This window comes from Apodemus sylvaticus, chromosome 10 (genome assembly GCF_947179515.1).
Source record: "Apodemus sylvaticus chromosome 10, mApoSyl1.1, whole genome shotgun sequence".
Taxonomy (NCBI): Eukaryota; Metazoa; Chordata; class Mammalia; order Rodentia; family Muridae; genus Apodemus; species Apodemus sylvaticus.
Genome location: NC_067481.1, coordinates 7,151,377 through 7,166,185, shown reverse-complemented (window position 1 = coordinate 7,166,185; position 14,809 = coordinate 7,151,377). Strand labels below are relative to the sequence as shown.

Genomic DNA, 14,809 nt, shown 5'->3' with positions numbered 1-14,809 from the left:
GAGTACTGGCATATTGGTCACCTCAGACAGAGACTGTGTGTATGTGTGTGTGTGGAACTTTCAAGGTCTCCTCTCCTTGTCATTGAGAAATACACAAGGGATTGTTGCCAGCCATTGTTACCCTCCCTGTGCTGCAGAACCACGGAGGTAATCCTCCTGCCCAACTGAGCCCAACCCCATTAACCCGAAGCAGCAGACGTTTTCCCTTCGAAGCATCTCAGGAATGTCAGGGTGGTGATTATAGACAGGAACACATTATAGGAATAAGCAGGTGCTCCCCACTTAACAGAAGCTGGGAGGGTCCTTACCTCCAGGGGCCTCACTTTACTTACTCAGCTTGGGGTCCTCAAAGACCCTCTCCAAAGCCCCAAGACTTCTGCACTGCCACAGCTGCATACAGAGATGGAGGAAGGCGGAAGGAACACAGGGAGCTAGAGGGTCAAAGTTGGTTTTGTGTTACATTGAGGTGTTTGTTTGTTTGTTTGGTTGTTTGGTTGGGTTTTTTGAGACAGTCTCATGGAGTCCTGCTGGCTTCTAGCTCTCTATGTAGCCAAGGGTAACCTTTAACTCCAGATGGCCACACCCCACCCAAGTACTGGGATTATACGTTTCATCGCTAAGCTTGTTTTGTTTATTTTAATTTTTATTATATTTTAATATGTGATGTGGTGTGTGTGTGTGTGTGTGTGTGTGTGTGTGTGTGTTCACCTGCTGTAGTGTACCAGTGGAAGTCAAAGGACAATCTGCAGAATCATTTCTCTCCCTTCACCTTACTGGTCCCAGGGATGGAACCCAGGTCATCAGGCTGCCTGGGTGCCTTTACCACTGAGCCATCTCACCAGCCCCAGACAGTTTGGTTTTTTTGTGAGAGTCAGAGATTGAATGGAGCCAGAAGGGAGGGAGAGCCAGGTGGGAGTGATGACATTTGGGGGCGAGAACAGGAGGCACCAGAAGAAAGTGCCTGGCTTCTGTCATCAGCAAGATGTCCCATCTCCCACCTTGGGTGTCTTCCACCCCGACTTCAGTTTTGATGTAAGACAAGATGATTCTGAGAAGTGGCTTTGGTGCTAGACAGGGTGTAGAAAATATGTAACCTGGACCCAGCTCGGCCGCCACAGGCAACTATGGCCTGAGGCCAGCTAGCTCTCTGTGGGGACCTGAGGAATAGGCGCCCCATTCCATTTTGGGGCCTGCCTCCACCCAGACCCTGCAATCGGCGTCCACCACGCCTCCTGCCACGCCCTCCTGCCTATCTGCCTCGTCATTGGCTTCCCGACTTGTGCCCGAGCCCCCGACGGAGTAATTAACGAGGGATTAATGAGATTCCCAATGTCAACAGAAAAATCGATGGGCCTTGGAGCCCGGGCGCAGCGACTGCGCAGTCTCGCGGCGGGGTCGGAGGGAGGAAAGGGCGTCGAGGCATCTGTCCCAGGGCACCTGGGACCTTGCCAGGACGGAGGATCCGCGCTGCAGCCCAAGCGGTGGGGAGCCCGCGACCATGGCTTCGCAGACTTCAGGTAGGGTTCCTTAGCTGGGACTCCCCGAGCCCCCCGGGGCGGGTGTGTGTGTGTGTGTGGCAGCTGACTGAACCTCATTTGGAAGCCCATCCTCACACTCACTGCTCCAAAGGGGGGTTCATGAGCTGGACGCTGCAAGGATTGGACAGGGCAGAGTGATTGGGACGACCCTAGGGTGTCTCCTCTGTATCACGCACCCCAACTCTGGCTCTGCGCCCACATCCTCCTCCCCCCTCCTCCCCTCTGGGTTCAAGGATCCTCACAATTCAAAGAGGGTGCCCAGGCCTGAACGAAGCCTGGATATATGGTTGCTTAATATAGTACTCAGGCGGCCTAGGCCTCTTCCAACCCCCTGCTCCGAACAAAATCCCGAACTTTCCTTGCCAGCGCTCCGCAGCCTCTCTCGGAACTGGCCCTGCGCTACCGGTCCCGTGGCCCCGACGGCTCGGCTTCTTTCGTTGGCCGCCTCTGAACGCGACCCACAAACCAGTTTGGTGTCTAGGACTTTCCTTGGACTGGCATCGTGCCAAGAGGTGTGCCAAGGGTGGTAGAGTTCTCGTTGGTTCCAAGCGCGTTTGTTCTAACTCTTTTTTCCCCTGGACCCCTTGATGCTCACCTTCACACCTTGCCTAGAATTGAGCCATACTTGCCCCCGTGATAACCGCTGCTGGTGGAGCACTGAACCACCCAACCAGCGGTGTGGGGACAGGGAGGAAGCCACCAGAGTGCCCTTTGAAGGGAGAGGACCTGGAACTTTGTTCTCCAGGGTCTCCACGCCTCCCACTCCCAAGGCCTGCAATGTGAGTGAAAACTCCAACCCTTGTATCAGGCACGGCTCGTTGTGTAGGTTCATGCGTCAAATCAGTCAAGTCTGACAAAACTTCAGAGGGTAGGTAGCATGTATCCATTCCTTTATTTATTTATTCATTCAATAACCTGTCGGACTGGAGATGCAGCTCAGCGGTCTCAGAGGCACTGCACCGATCTAATATTCACAGTGTTGGGGAGGGGGATGCCGGCGGGGCGGGAGGTCAGGCTAGGCGCTAGATGGAGTGATGGAGTGTGAGGGAGTGAAACCTACGGAGCACCAGGCATTACTGTCCCATAGTTGCTCATTCACTTCATGGACAGACAGAGGATCCAGACTACAAAAACTAAGTCGCTTAGCCAAGATCACAGAGATGCTAAATGCCACCCGGGCTCTTGAGCAGTAGGGGGTGGGGAAGGAAGGGCAGGTCGGGAGGAGGATGAGGTGGAGCCACCAGGGCGGGCAGAAAAGGAGCAGGGAGGTGACCTGGGAGCCTTTCCCTTGCTCAACCCGGGCGAGGGATGTAAAAGATAACTATCTGGGGCGCCTCCTCGGCTACAGAAAGACCGAAAGGGTTAATGGGCAGGGTCTCTGTCCGCAGCTCTGGTGCTGAAATCCCCCCAGGAACAGCCAGAGTACAGGACGTGTATTTGGTGGGCTTTAGGGCTGTGCTAGACTTGGAGAGGGGAGAGGGGAGAGGAACAGGACCTCGTCTCTGCCCAGAGGAGTCGCAGATCTTGAGAGGACCAGCCCATGATGGTGCGCACTCACGCTCAGCAGAGGGGTGGCCCAATACAGTAGCCAAGAGTCTGCTTGGGCAGAGGGAAGGCTTCCCCATGAAGGCTGGGTGACGGTCGTTGGTGGCAGCGGGCAGGCAAGAGGGAAAGAACAGCAGAAGAAGCAGCCAAGAGACCACATGGGAAACATGGAGTCTTCTATCTGGGTTTGAATGGATGTGAGGACCCTGGGGTGTGGCCAGTGGGTGGATGAGGAGGAGGCAGGCTTGGCCCACGGCCACATGACAACATGGGCTAGCAGAGGAGAGAACATTGTTTTGAAAAATCTTTAAAAGGGTCTAAAGTTTAGTTTCGTCACCGTCCAACAGAGAATAATCGAAGGTATTAGTTCTTAGTATCACCCAGGGAGCATGTGGAGAAATGGGCTCCAGAGAGGTCGTGGTGGTGAGGGTCTCCCAGTAGGGTCTTGAGCAGTAATTCTCAACTTGTGGGTCATAAATCCGATAGGGGTGGTGGTGGAATGATCCTTTCACAGGGGTTGTTTAAGACCATCTGGAGACATAGATATTTACATTATGATTCACAACAGTAACAGAATCACAGTTACAAAGTAGCAACTCAAGTAATTTTATGGTTGGGGATCACCACCACTTGGGGAAGTGTATTCAAGAGTGGCAGTATCAGGACAGTTGAAAACCATTGGTCTTGAGGACCAAGCAGAACAACATTCCATTGATGAAGCTAGGAGCAAGGGATGCTGGGAATGCCAAGCAAAGACCTTCACCCAGCCTGAAGGACCAGCTGGAGTCACCCAAGAGCAAGAGGGTGGGAACCATAGACAAAGGGTCGGTCGGGGCATGTGCAAAGATGGGGGTGGGGGTGAGCACAGCAGAGGGATTCTGGGAATTCCAGCAAGATGCTGCAGCCCATGGGGAAAGCATCAGGGCCTGAGGCTGTGCTGGGGAGGAAGGTGAAGGCAGGAGCAGGAAGCAGCAGTAGAACAGGAACCACTGTTCCTTGAGCACCATGTGCACCAGGCTCTCATTAGCACACACTGCCTCATTTCACTCAGAAAGGCCCCACAAGTCTTGGACTTTATACTAAGGGAAACTTGCTGTCTTTGCAGGACTCTTACTAGGGTTCAGGCACCATAATCAGGAAGGCCAGCCCAGGAGAGAGCAGATAGGCTCCAGACTAAAGTAGAAGTCAGGGAGGCATGGAGGTACAGGTGTGTGTAATCCCAGCACGTGGGAGGCAGAGGCAGCAACACTGAGGGTTCAAGGCCAGCTTGGGCTACAGAGCCAGTCTGTAAAGAAAGAAAGCTAACAAGAAAGAAACCACAAGGGAGAGAAAGAGGGATAAAGGGAAGAAGGCAGGCAGTATGAAGGCTGGGATGGACAGGTCTGGGGTCTGATGGGTCTGCAGTCTGAACAGAAACAAGGATGAAGCTCTCAGCCCACAGTTAAGGAGATGCGCACCACAGAGGCCCCCTGGGATCGTGAGCATTGGGAAGCAAGAAGTAGGTTGGTATGAACTCAGAGGCCAGAGGCCAGACTGCCTGGTGACAGGAGCTGTATTGGGGCAGCAGAGCTGGCAAGCTTGCAGAAGCAGTAGATCCACTGCTTTTTGTGTTGCAACCCAGCCCCACTGGGGAGGAGCAATGCTCAAGTAGCCCACAGGGACAGCATTGCAGCTATTGAGTGGCCCAAGATCGGATCCAAGCAAGTGGCTGGCCTGAGAGAAAGCTTCAGATGAACAGAGAAATGACGAGACATTCAGGAGAAGAGGAGAATCGTGGTAGTGGCCTCTTGCTATGCACGCAGTGGGGAGTAGACGGGGGGAGGCAAACAGAAGTCAAGGCAGTGAAAGTCAAGTGCATGGCATTCGTGCTGGTCCTTACCCATCCTGTACACATGGCAGACATTACAAGTCGACCACAGAGCTTTTCTCCCACCTTTAAGGAGTTTTAAGATCCCTCCCCCGGAAGAAACTCCATCGTGAACCCAGTGGGTGTCATCTAAACCTTGCCGGCCTCTATGAACACTCTATAATAGAGTATTATTCCAGACCACAGAATTCTTTCCTGCCAAGCCCAGCCTCAGCCTCAGGATCCTACTCAACAGAGAGCACGGTGGTTGACCACACCCCTCTGGATTTCATGGGTGGAGCTCCCTTCCTCCACAAGTTAGCAAGATGACTTTTGCTGGTGAGATGTCCCAGCTCTGAAAAAGGCCCAGTGACAGGACAGTACTCAAATGACCCTCACTGCCTGGGCAAAACATCAATCCACATTAGGATGAGGCATTTGAGTTGAGAAGTGTGTTGGCCTGGCCATGGGTGGGAAGGGAGCGGTGACCCTTGGTGATTTTTTTTTTTTTTTACTTTTTTTGTTGTTGTTGTTGTTGTTGGTTTTTGTTTTTTTTTTTTTTTTTTTTTGGATTTGGTTTTTTTCGAGACAGGGTTTCTCTATGTAGCCCTGGCTGTCCTGGAACTCACTCTGTAGACCAGGCTGGCCTTGAACTCAGAAATCCACCTGCCTCTGCCTCCCAGAGTGCTAGGATTACAGGCGTGCGCCACCACTGCCCCGCTGGTGTATTCAATATAACCAATCCTTTATGCTCATGTGCAGCAGGAAGGGCTTCTGTGTATCTCCTGGTCTGTATCAACCTTAGGTCCCATAAGGTATATCGGGAGCTCCAGTGTCCTAACTAGACAGGCTCCACAAGAGCTGGGATGGATTCCAGCCCGTCCCCTTGCCAGCCGATCTATTTATTCTTTCTCTCCCTCTCCAGCTCCTACTGAGCCCACACCTATGCCTTCTTCAGAAGCAGAGACCACTGAGGCAGCATCTACCTATGACCAAGCAGACATGGAGATCAAGCACACGGGGCCCCCATGCCCCCCAAAACAGAAGTCCTGGCTGGCTCGGCATTTCTCCCTGCTGCTGAGGAAAGACCGACAGGCCCAGAAGGCCGGGCAGCTCTTCTCGGGGCTCCTGGCCCTCAACGTGGTATTCCTGGGAGGGGCTTTTATCTGTAGCATGATCTTCAACCAGGTGTCTGTCACTCTGGGGGACGTGTGGATCCTGCTGGCCGCACTGAAGGTCCTCTCCCTGTTGTGGTTCCTCTACTACACAGTGGGTACCACACGGAAGCCCCACGCGGTCCTGTACCGTGATCCCCACGCGGGACCCATTTGGGTGAGGGGTGAGTGTTCAGTGCTAGGTGGGTGGAGAGGGCTGGGGAAGGAGGCCCTGCTACCTACTGAGCAAGTGTCTATCCCCTCTCCCGGCCAGGCTCCCTGGTACTCTTCGGTAGCTGTACCGTCTGCCTGAATGTATTTCGAATGGGCTACGATGTGAGCCACATTCACTGCAAGTCAGAAGTAGAACTCATCTTTCCAGCCATTGAGATTGTCTTTATGATTATCCAGGTGATGGGTCTCTTATGCACCCCCATACCTCCTGGGAGGGGGCACACATACCACCCAGCCTATACTAAAACCAGCCATCACATAGATGATGTCTCCAGGTCCCGGGGTGTAGACACACATCAATCACAACCCACCTCCTCCGTGTATTCACACCCACACACGCTCCTCTGCACACACACACCTCCACACATACCTGTCTCCCAGATGGAGACACCTATAAACATACTTGACTGTATGTGCCTGCATATATGCAAACCCAGCTCCCAGATGTCCCCGCCCTTCCCTCTGTTGAGTCTCTGCCATGTTATAGGCATATCACCCTTACTTCTCTGGCTAAGTAGGTGTCTCCCTGTAGTGGCTGTTCTAGATCGTAGTTCATTCCAGATATAGTCAAGCTGACAACCAGGAATAGCCACTACACTCCCCCTTCTCAAGCAGTAGCAATTGAGTCCCTTTTCATAGCCAAGGGAGCTACAGCACAGAGATGTTTACCGCTGGCCTAATACCATACAGTAAAAGAAAATGGCCAAGTCAGGATTCCAACCCAGGCTTCCTTACAGGGTCTACCATTGCAAACACACACACACTCTCTCACACACACACCATACCACACCACACCACGCCACACACATAACTGAGATGTCCCCCTTCACACCACCACATCACTAGCACCTGGGCTCAACACCCTGTCTCTTTCAGACGTGGGTGCTCTGGAGACACTGTAAGGACTGTGTTCAGGTGCAGACCAACTTGACCAGGTAAGGCGTCCCTCTGGATGAAGTCTCCCAGTGGTCTCTGTTTCCCCAGCAGGATGGGCCTGAAGCTGTGGGTTAATGTGGGCTGCATCCCAAGTGACCCCTAAGGGCTCCTGGAATCCTGCCACCGCTTGGGGGGCTGCCTCTGAGACTGAGTGGTCACCCCAGTGGGAGCGGAGGGTGAGGCTGGGTCCCTGGGAGCTATTCAGGCTGTGAGCAGACTGTGGCCCTTCCTCCAGGTGTGGACTCATGCTGACTCTGGCCACAAACCTGCTGATGTGGGTATTGGCTGTGACCAACGACTCCATGCACCGTGAGATTGAGGCTGAGCTCGACGCCCTCATGGAAAAGTTCTCAGGTACAAAGGGGACCAGAACTTCCCCCTCACATTTCTGTGTGTGTGTCATGTACACACACACACACACACACACACACACACACACAGAGAGAGAGAGAGAGAGAGAGAGAGAGAGAGAGAGAGAGAGAGAGAGTCATAAAGCTGTGAACACACTCAAGACCGTGTCATTGTTAAACAGAAATATGTGAGCTATGGAGAAGGCTCAGGCTATAAAGTGCTTGTCACACAAGCACAGAGACCTGAGTTTAGTCCCTTGGAACCCACATTTAAAAATCTATGCAGAGGGCTGGAGAGATGGCTCAGTGATTAAGAGCACCCACCGACTGCTCTTCCGAAGGTCCTGAGTTCAAATCCCAGCATCCACATGGTGGCTCACAACCATCTGTAACGAGATCTGATTCCCTGTTCTGGAGTGTCTGAAGTGTACAGTGTACTTACGTATAATAAATAAATCTTTAAAAAAAATCTATGCAGAGCCAGATATGGTGGTGTGCACCTTCAATCTGGCGCTTGGGAGGCAGAGGCAGGCAGATTTGTGTGAGTTCAAGGCCAGCCTGGTCTACACAATGAGTTCCAAGCCAGCAAGGGTAAATGGCCTGACAGATCAATCTGGGAGTCACTGGCCAGCCAGTGTAGCCTAATTAAACTGTAGGCTAATGAGACACTGTCTTCAAAAAAAGAAAAAAGACAAAGAGGCATATTTCCTAAGGGATGACACCCAGTTGGGTGTCTTCTGGTCTCTATTTGCATGCACACATATGTATACACACACAGACATACAGACACACACACACACACACACACAGTTTCCATGTCAATGGTCCCTTCGTGCTCCATCAAGGACTGGTACCTTTTGTACAATCCCTGAAGCCATGTTGCTGTCACCAAACCAACCACTAATCCTGGTTGAGTTGGTCGCTGAGAAGTCTTTCAGGCATGCATCCAGTCCATGGTATTTGTATCTACTTATAAGAGACTAAAAAGCCCTTGGGCTGAAAGGAGGTTGTCCCAATGCAATCTTAGTATCTTAACATACAAGGAGAGAGGAGACTTGTGGGTAGAAAACACTCCCTAGGTCATCCCATCCAGGCAATCCTGAACCCGTAGAGTCTGCCCGGAAAGGAACATCCCATAAATCCACGGGAGGAGCTTGCAGTCTGTGGGATCGAGCCACACCTTTGTGTATGCCCCACCCACAGGTATCATTATGACCCGTGTGTTCCAGCTCACATGCAGTCACACACCCTGGGCATGAATCACGGCATGCATGTGTGTGGCTATGCCTCACCTTCTGTTTGTACTTTGCACAAAATGTGCAAAGAGGGACCTTTAGTCAGTGACATCATGGATACACGTGTGTGTATGTGTGTGCGTGTGTGTGTGTGTGTGTGTGTGTGTGTGTGTGTGTGTGTGAGAGAGAGAGAGAGAGAGAGAGAGAGAGAGAGAGAGAGAGACTAGGGGTTGGAACAGAGCCTCTTTCATGTGAGGCTAGCACTCTACCACTGAGCCACACCCAAAGCTTCAATTATTATTGCTTGACTCCAGAGATTCCGTGGCCAATCAGTTTAGTTAAAACAGTGAGCTGCTGGTGTCAGCGGGAGACCCTGTCTCAAAACACTAGGGGGAGAAGCAATTAAGGAAGACAAGCAAACACCAAGCCTACACACACTCGCACACATGCATAGGGAGTATGACAGCACACACACATACAAACACACATGCATGCATGCATATGCATGTGCCCACACACATCAAATATACAATATAGCTGATTACATTTTTTTGGAGACAGGGTCTTACTTAGCCAAGGCTGACCCCAAATTCCCAATCCTTCTCCCCTAGCTTCCCAAGTGTTGGAATTACAAGTGTGAAATATTGGCCAGGCAGTGGTGGCGCAGGCCTTTAATCCCAGCACTTGGGAGGCAGTGGCAGGTGGATTTCTGAGTTCGAGGCCAGCCTGGTCTACAGAATGAGTTCCAGGACAGCCAGGGCTACACAGAGAAACCCCTGTCTTGAAAAACCAAATAAATTAATTAATTAATTAATTAATTAATTCTTGTTTGCTGTTTTTTGCAATATAGGAGTTCAAACTCAGGGCCTTATGTAAGTTCTTTACCACAGAGTCACATTCCTAACCCTTAACTTTCTGAGGTAGAGTTTAGCTATGCAGCACAGGTTGGCCTTGAACTTGAGATCCTTCTGCTCTGGTCTCCCAAGATTGCAGATTGTGTCGCCATGCCTGGCATTTCTGATTCTGATTTGCTTAGTCATTTATTTTATTCTTAATCATATGTTTTTGTGTGTGGCTATGAGTGTGGGGGGGTCTGTGCACATGTGTGTGGGTGTCTTATGAGGTAGGAGAACATCAGATCCCATAAAACTGGAGTTACAGGTGGTTGTAAGAATCCAGTGTGGGTGCTGGGACTTGAACCTCGGTCCTCTGCAAGGGCATCATTGAGCCATTTCTCCAGCCTCCTGTTAAGGTGGTTGTTGTCTTCTTCTTCTTCTTCTTCTTCTTCTTCTTCTTCTTCTTCTTCTTCTTCTTCTTCTTCTTCTTCTTCTTCTTCTTCTTCCTCCTCCTCCTCCTCTTCTTCCTCCTCCTCCTTCTTCTCATTCTTTTTATTTTAATATTTTATTCACTTATCATCGTGATCACAGCTCCCTGCCCCAGGTTCTTTTTTATGTTACTTTTTAAAGATATATTTATTTATGTATATGATGTACATTTACACCCAAGAAGACGGCATTGGGTCCCATGGGACTACAGTTAGAGGTGGTTATGAGCCACCAAGTGGATGATGGGAACTGAACTCAGAATTTCTGCAAGAGCAGCCACTGCTCTTACCACTGAACCATCTCCCCAGCTCCCTAGTTTCTATTGCTGTGAAGAGACACCATGACGGAGGCAAATCTTATAAAGGAAGGCACTGAATTGGGGCTGGCTTACTGCTCAGAGGTTCAGTCCATCGTCATCATGGCGGGAAGCTTGGCAGCATCCAGGCAGACATGGTGCTGGAGAAGGAGCTTAGAGTTGTACATCCCAAGACAGCAGAAGGAAACTATGTCACACCGGGTGTAGCTTGAGCATAGAAGACTCAAAGACCACCCCCCAAGTGACACACTTCTTCCAACAAGGCCACACTAAACAGTGCCACTCCTTATGGCAAAGCATTCAAACACATGACTCTATGGGGACCAAACCTATTGAAACCAGCACAATGACCTTAAGGTCTTCCATTTGTTTCCCAGTGATGGCATTTAGCTCCCTCCCTCTCCCCTGCTTTTCCTAGAACTAACTGATTGTGTAGCTCAGACTGTGACTTGGATTCAGCTCAAGCAGTCTGGCACTCAAATGCTCTAGCGACTTCTTGCCCTCATCCAGAGAGGCTGCCTTCTGATTACCCTAGTATAGACTGCTGGCCTTGGTGGCTGCATTCAGGTGTGGCAGCCCAGTTTCTTATTGCAAATGTTGGGTTTGCTCTGTCAGCCAAGCAATATGTAGAGATAATGCTTGCATCAGGGATGGCATGGCGGAAATGTTCATTTTTTAAGATGTATTTATTTTAAGTATGTGAGTACATCGTAGCTGTACTGATGGTTGTGAGCCATCTTGTGGTTGCTGGAATTGAACTCAGGACCTCTGTTTGCTCCGGTCCCACTTGCTCCAGCCCAAATATTTGTTTATCATTATAAATAACACTATAGCTGTCTTCAGACACACCAGAAGAGGGTGTCAGGTCTCATTACAGATGTTTGTGGGCCACCATGTGATTGCTGGGATTTGAACTCAGGACCTTCTGAAGAGCAGTTAGTACTCTTAACTTCTGAGCCATCTCTCCAGCCCCAGCTGAAATGTTTTATAGAAGTTTGACACCTAGAGCCATTGAACCCTTTGTAAAACAGTAATCACTTTACGATTCCCAATCTCTACATTCCGGCCTCAGATGTTTCCACATCTGTAAAATGAACATCTGACTGGGTCCTGTCCAAAACCAGTATGCTCCAGGAACGGGGGAGAGTGGTTGGGGCCACTAAGTTCTTCCACACAGGACCTGTCTGAGAAGCTGTCTTTTCCCGCCCTGTCTCCTCTCAGGTAACGAGACCAACACTTGCATGTGCCTCAACGCAACAGTGTGCGAGGTCTTCCAGAAAGGCTACCTGATGCTCTACCCCTTCAGTACTGAGTACTGCCTCATCTGCTGCGCTGTGCTCTTCGTCATGTGGAAGAACGTGGGCCGCAGCCTGGTGGCCCACTCAGGCGCCCATGCCAACAGACCACCCTTCCGGCTGCACGGGACCATCTTTGGGCCACTGCTGGGCCTTTTGGCACTAGTGGCTGGCGTATGCGTCTTTGTGCTTTTCCAGATCGAAGCGAGTGGCCCTGACATAGCCCGCCAGTACTTCACCCTCTACTATGCATTCTATGTGGCTGTGCTGCCCACCATGAGCCTGGCGTGCCTGGCAGGCACAGCCATCCATGGGCTGGAGGAGCGCGAACTGGACACACTCAAAAACCCCACCCGCAGCCTGGATGTGGTGCTGCTGATGAGCGCTGCCCTGGGCCAGATGGGCATCGCCTACTTCTCCATCGTGGCTATCGTGGCCACGCAGCCTCACGAGCTCCTCAACCAGCTCATCCTGGCCTACTCGCTGCTGCTGATCCTGCAGCACATCACTCAGAATCTCTTCATCATCGAGGGCCTGCACCGCCGCCCCCTCTGGGAGCCTGTGATCTCGGGTGTGATGGAGAAGCAGGAGATGGAGCTGCCCCGCAGAGGCTCCCTGCGGGAGCTGGGTCAGGACCTACGGAGAGCCTCAAGGGCCTACATCCACTCCTTCAGCCACCTCAACTGGAAACGCAGGATGCTCAAGGAGATCTCTCTCTTCCTCATCCTCTGCAACATCACTGTGAGTGTCTGGGCAGAAGCTCATGGGGCGTGGTATGGGGCGGGGCGTGGGGGCGTGGCTGTGGGGGCGTGGCTGTTGGGGCGAGGGTACGGTATGTGGGCGTGGGCCCGGGGTGTGGGTGTGGTGTGTGGATCCAGAGCCCCTGGTATAGAAAAGTCACTCTTTTCTTTCCAACTACCTTTATGTTTCTTGAGAGCCAGGAGTGTTTCCAGCAGCTCCCTGCAAGCTGCCTGGCATGAATTAATGTGCTCTGCGCATAGCAAAGTGCCCTTTACAAATGCGTGAGATTCTGACTTGCAGACCCGATGGGGGAAATGACAGGGGTCTGGTTAGAAAACGACCACTGAACTCTTCATCCATTGGATTTGGCCAAAGGGGCAGCCCAGAACTACTTGTTTTTTATTAATCCCTAGTAGAAGGGGTTGCATTGATCTCTTAGCTTCTGGTGGCTGCTAAGTCACAGGCCCCTGGTCCTTGAATCATTGCCATATTTCCAAAAGATAGGCATTGCCCATCCCCCCTTGACAGATTAAAGCTTCTGTTTCTGATCAGTTTCCCCTCTCACAGCCTGTAAGTGGCAGCCACAGCCACTGGCCAATTCGGGGTTGTTTAGCTCCAACCCTCTAAAAGCACTGAAAACACATTCCAGATGTGAAACAGCTGGTCCATGCAGAGAGTGATAAATTGGCTTTAAGCTGTGTCAGGAGTTCAGAGCCGGAAGTATGGGTCCCAAGAGCCAAGGTTCAGGGAGGTTGATAAGATTGATCAGCGCTCTGGGAAAGGGGTAGCATTCTCCCAGGTGGGCAGGAGAGGCTGCAGGCGGCTGTGATTAGCAGAGATGATAAAGCCTGAGCTCAGGGCCGAGGGCACAGACGGTCCAGGTGGCAGCATAGACAGCTAGCTGGGCGGTCCTGCCAAATGCCGTGTATAGAGAGGCAGCCCTGGGGTGCTTAGGCTGGCCTCAGGTAAACCAAGGTGGCCCAGGCACTCTCTGTCAGGGACTGGGAAAGACTCTTGGCTCCAGACTGACTCTGCAAGACCCAGGATGATGGCGTGGGTGTGGCATCGTCGCAGGAACTGCTGGTTCTAGGTCAGCCTCCCCTGAGCTAAGCATCTTAAGATTTAGGAGCGCCCGGTCCCTCACCCAGCACTCTCAGCCTCCTTCCCCCCCCCTCTCTCTCCCCAGCTGTGGATGATGCCCGCCTTTGGCATACACCCAGAGTTCGAGAACGGGCTGGAAAAGGATTTCTACGGCTACAGGACCTGGTTCACCATTGTTAACTTCGGCCTGCCTCTGGGGGTCTTCTACCGCATGCACTCTGTCGGGGGACTGGTGGAGGTCTACCTGGGGGCCTGAGTGCCCAAGGAACCCCAGCCACAGCAGAACCCCGAAAGTGCCAAGGCAGATAAAGAAACTTGCAAGTATCTGGGCAGACACATCACATCAAGAGGTGCAAGAAACCTGCCTGGGGTTCTCAAAGTATCCTCAACCTGACTGAGAGGAGAGGCTACTGCCTGGAGCTCAAAGCCAAGGGTGGGGCTTGGAAACAGAGCCTCTTCCCTGCAGTTCACGAGGTCAAGGATGCACCCCTGCTGGCTGCCAAAGGCTGTGAGGGTCAATATGAACTTGTGGAGTCTGTGGGCTGGAAGAGGCTGAGTCCTTCTGTGGGACATCCTAGAAGCTCAGAACTCCAACTGGGAACTCAGAACCCGGCACTCCAAGCTTGGCAGGCAGCCCTGCCCCTCTCTCCACACACCGTCTCCTAATGAGCGCCTTCATTAGCTGCCAGGCAGGGCCCAACAGCTCTTTCCTGCTTCCATAAACCCTGTTTGTTTGATTGATTCCCTACGGCCTTTGTGGCATTTGTTCTGGGGACAGAACTGCCACTCCAGGTGTGGTGAGAAAAAGAGTCCTCTCAAGCAAGACGGTCCCGTTCCTCAGCCAGGAGTGGTCTGCCCCAGATAATCTCTGTCTCATCTGTGGACAAGCAGGAAGAGATGGGTCTGGGCTTGTATAGCCCTGACCTCCACCCTTCACCAGTTCTCTTGGAACAGAGCCTCAGGCATTTTTGTGACTGGCTCACAATAGGTGGTCACTGTGGCCTCTGCCTGCCCAGTGCCCAGGCCTGCCCAGTCCTCTGAGGCACTGGGTGAGGTAGGAAGCTGAACAAGCAGGCAACACCAGCACTCCATCCATCTCTCTGAGCCCAGAACAAATATGTCCAGGGTGAGGCCCACTGTGAATGGCCCCAGCCCTGCAGACAAGGCTCTGCCCTTCCCAGAATCCCCCTGCT

General features: G+C 52.0%; 1 protein-coding gene across 1 annotated transcript; it reads left to right on the top strand.

Moving 5' to 3' along the window:
• The first annotated feature begins 1,347 nt into the window (after positions 1 to 1,347).
• Otop3 (otopetrin 3) lies at positions 1,348 to 13,872 on the top strand. Its single transcript, XM_052194464.1, has 7 exons — positions 1,348 to 1,517; positions 5,823 to 6,268; positions 6,358 to 6,494; positions 7,194 to 7,252; positions 7,489 to 7,607; positions 11,701 to 12,515; positions 13,702 to 13,872. The coding sequence occupies exons 1-7, from the start codon at positions 1,348 to 1,350 to the stop codon at positions 13,870 to 13,872; spliced, it is 1,917 nt and encodes a 638-aa protein (XP_052050424.1).
• Positions 13,873 to 14,809: the final 937 nt, after the last annotated feature.

Bases quoted from the DNA above. Each gene is read 5' to 3' on its own strand.
- Otop3 (XM_052194464.1), top strand. From the start codon at position 1,348: ATGGGCCTTGGAGCCCGGGCGCAGCGACTGCGCAGTCTCGCGGCGGGG. The intron at 7,253-7,488 runs GTAAGGCGTCCC...CCCTTCCTCCAG, and splicing joins GTGCAGACCAACTTGACCAG to GTGTGGACTCATGCTGACTC. The intron at 7,608-11,700 runs GTACAAAGGGGA...GTCTCCTCTCAG, and splicing joins CCTCATGGAAAAGTTCTCAG to GTAACGAGACCAACACTTGC.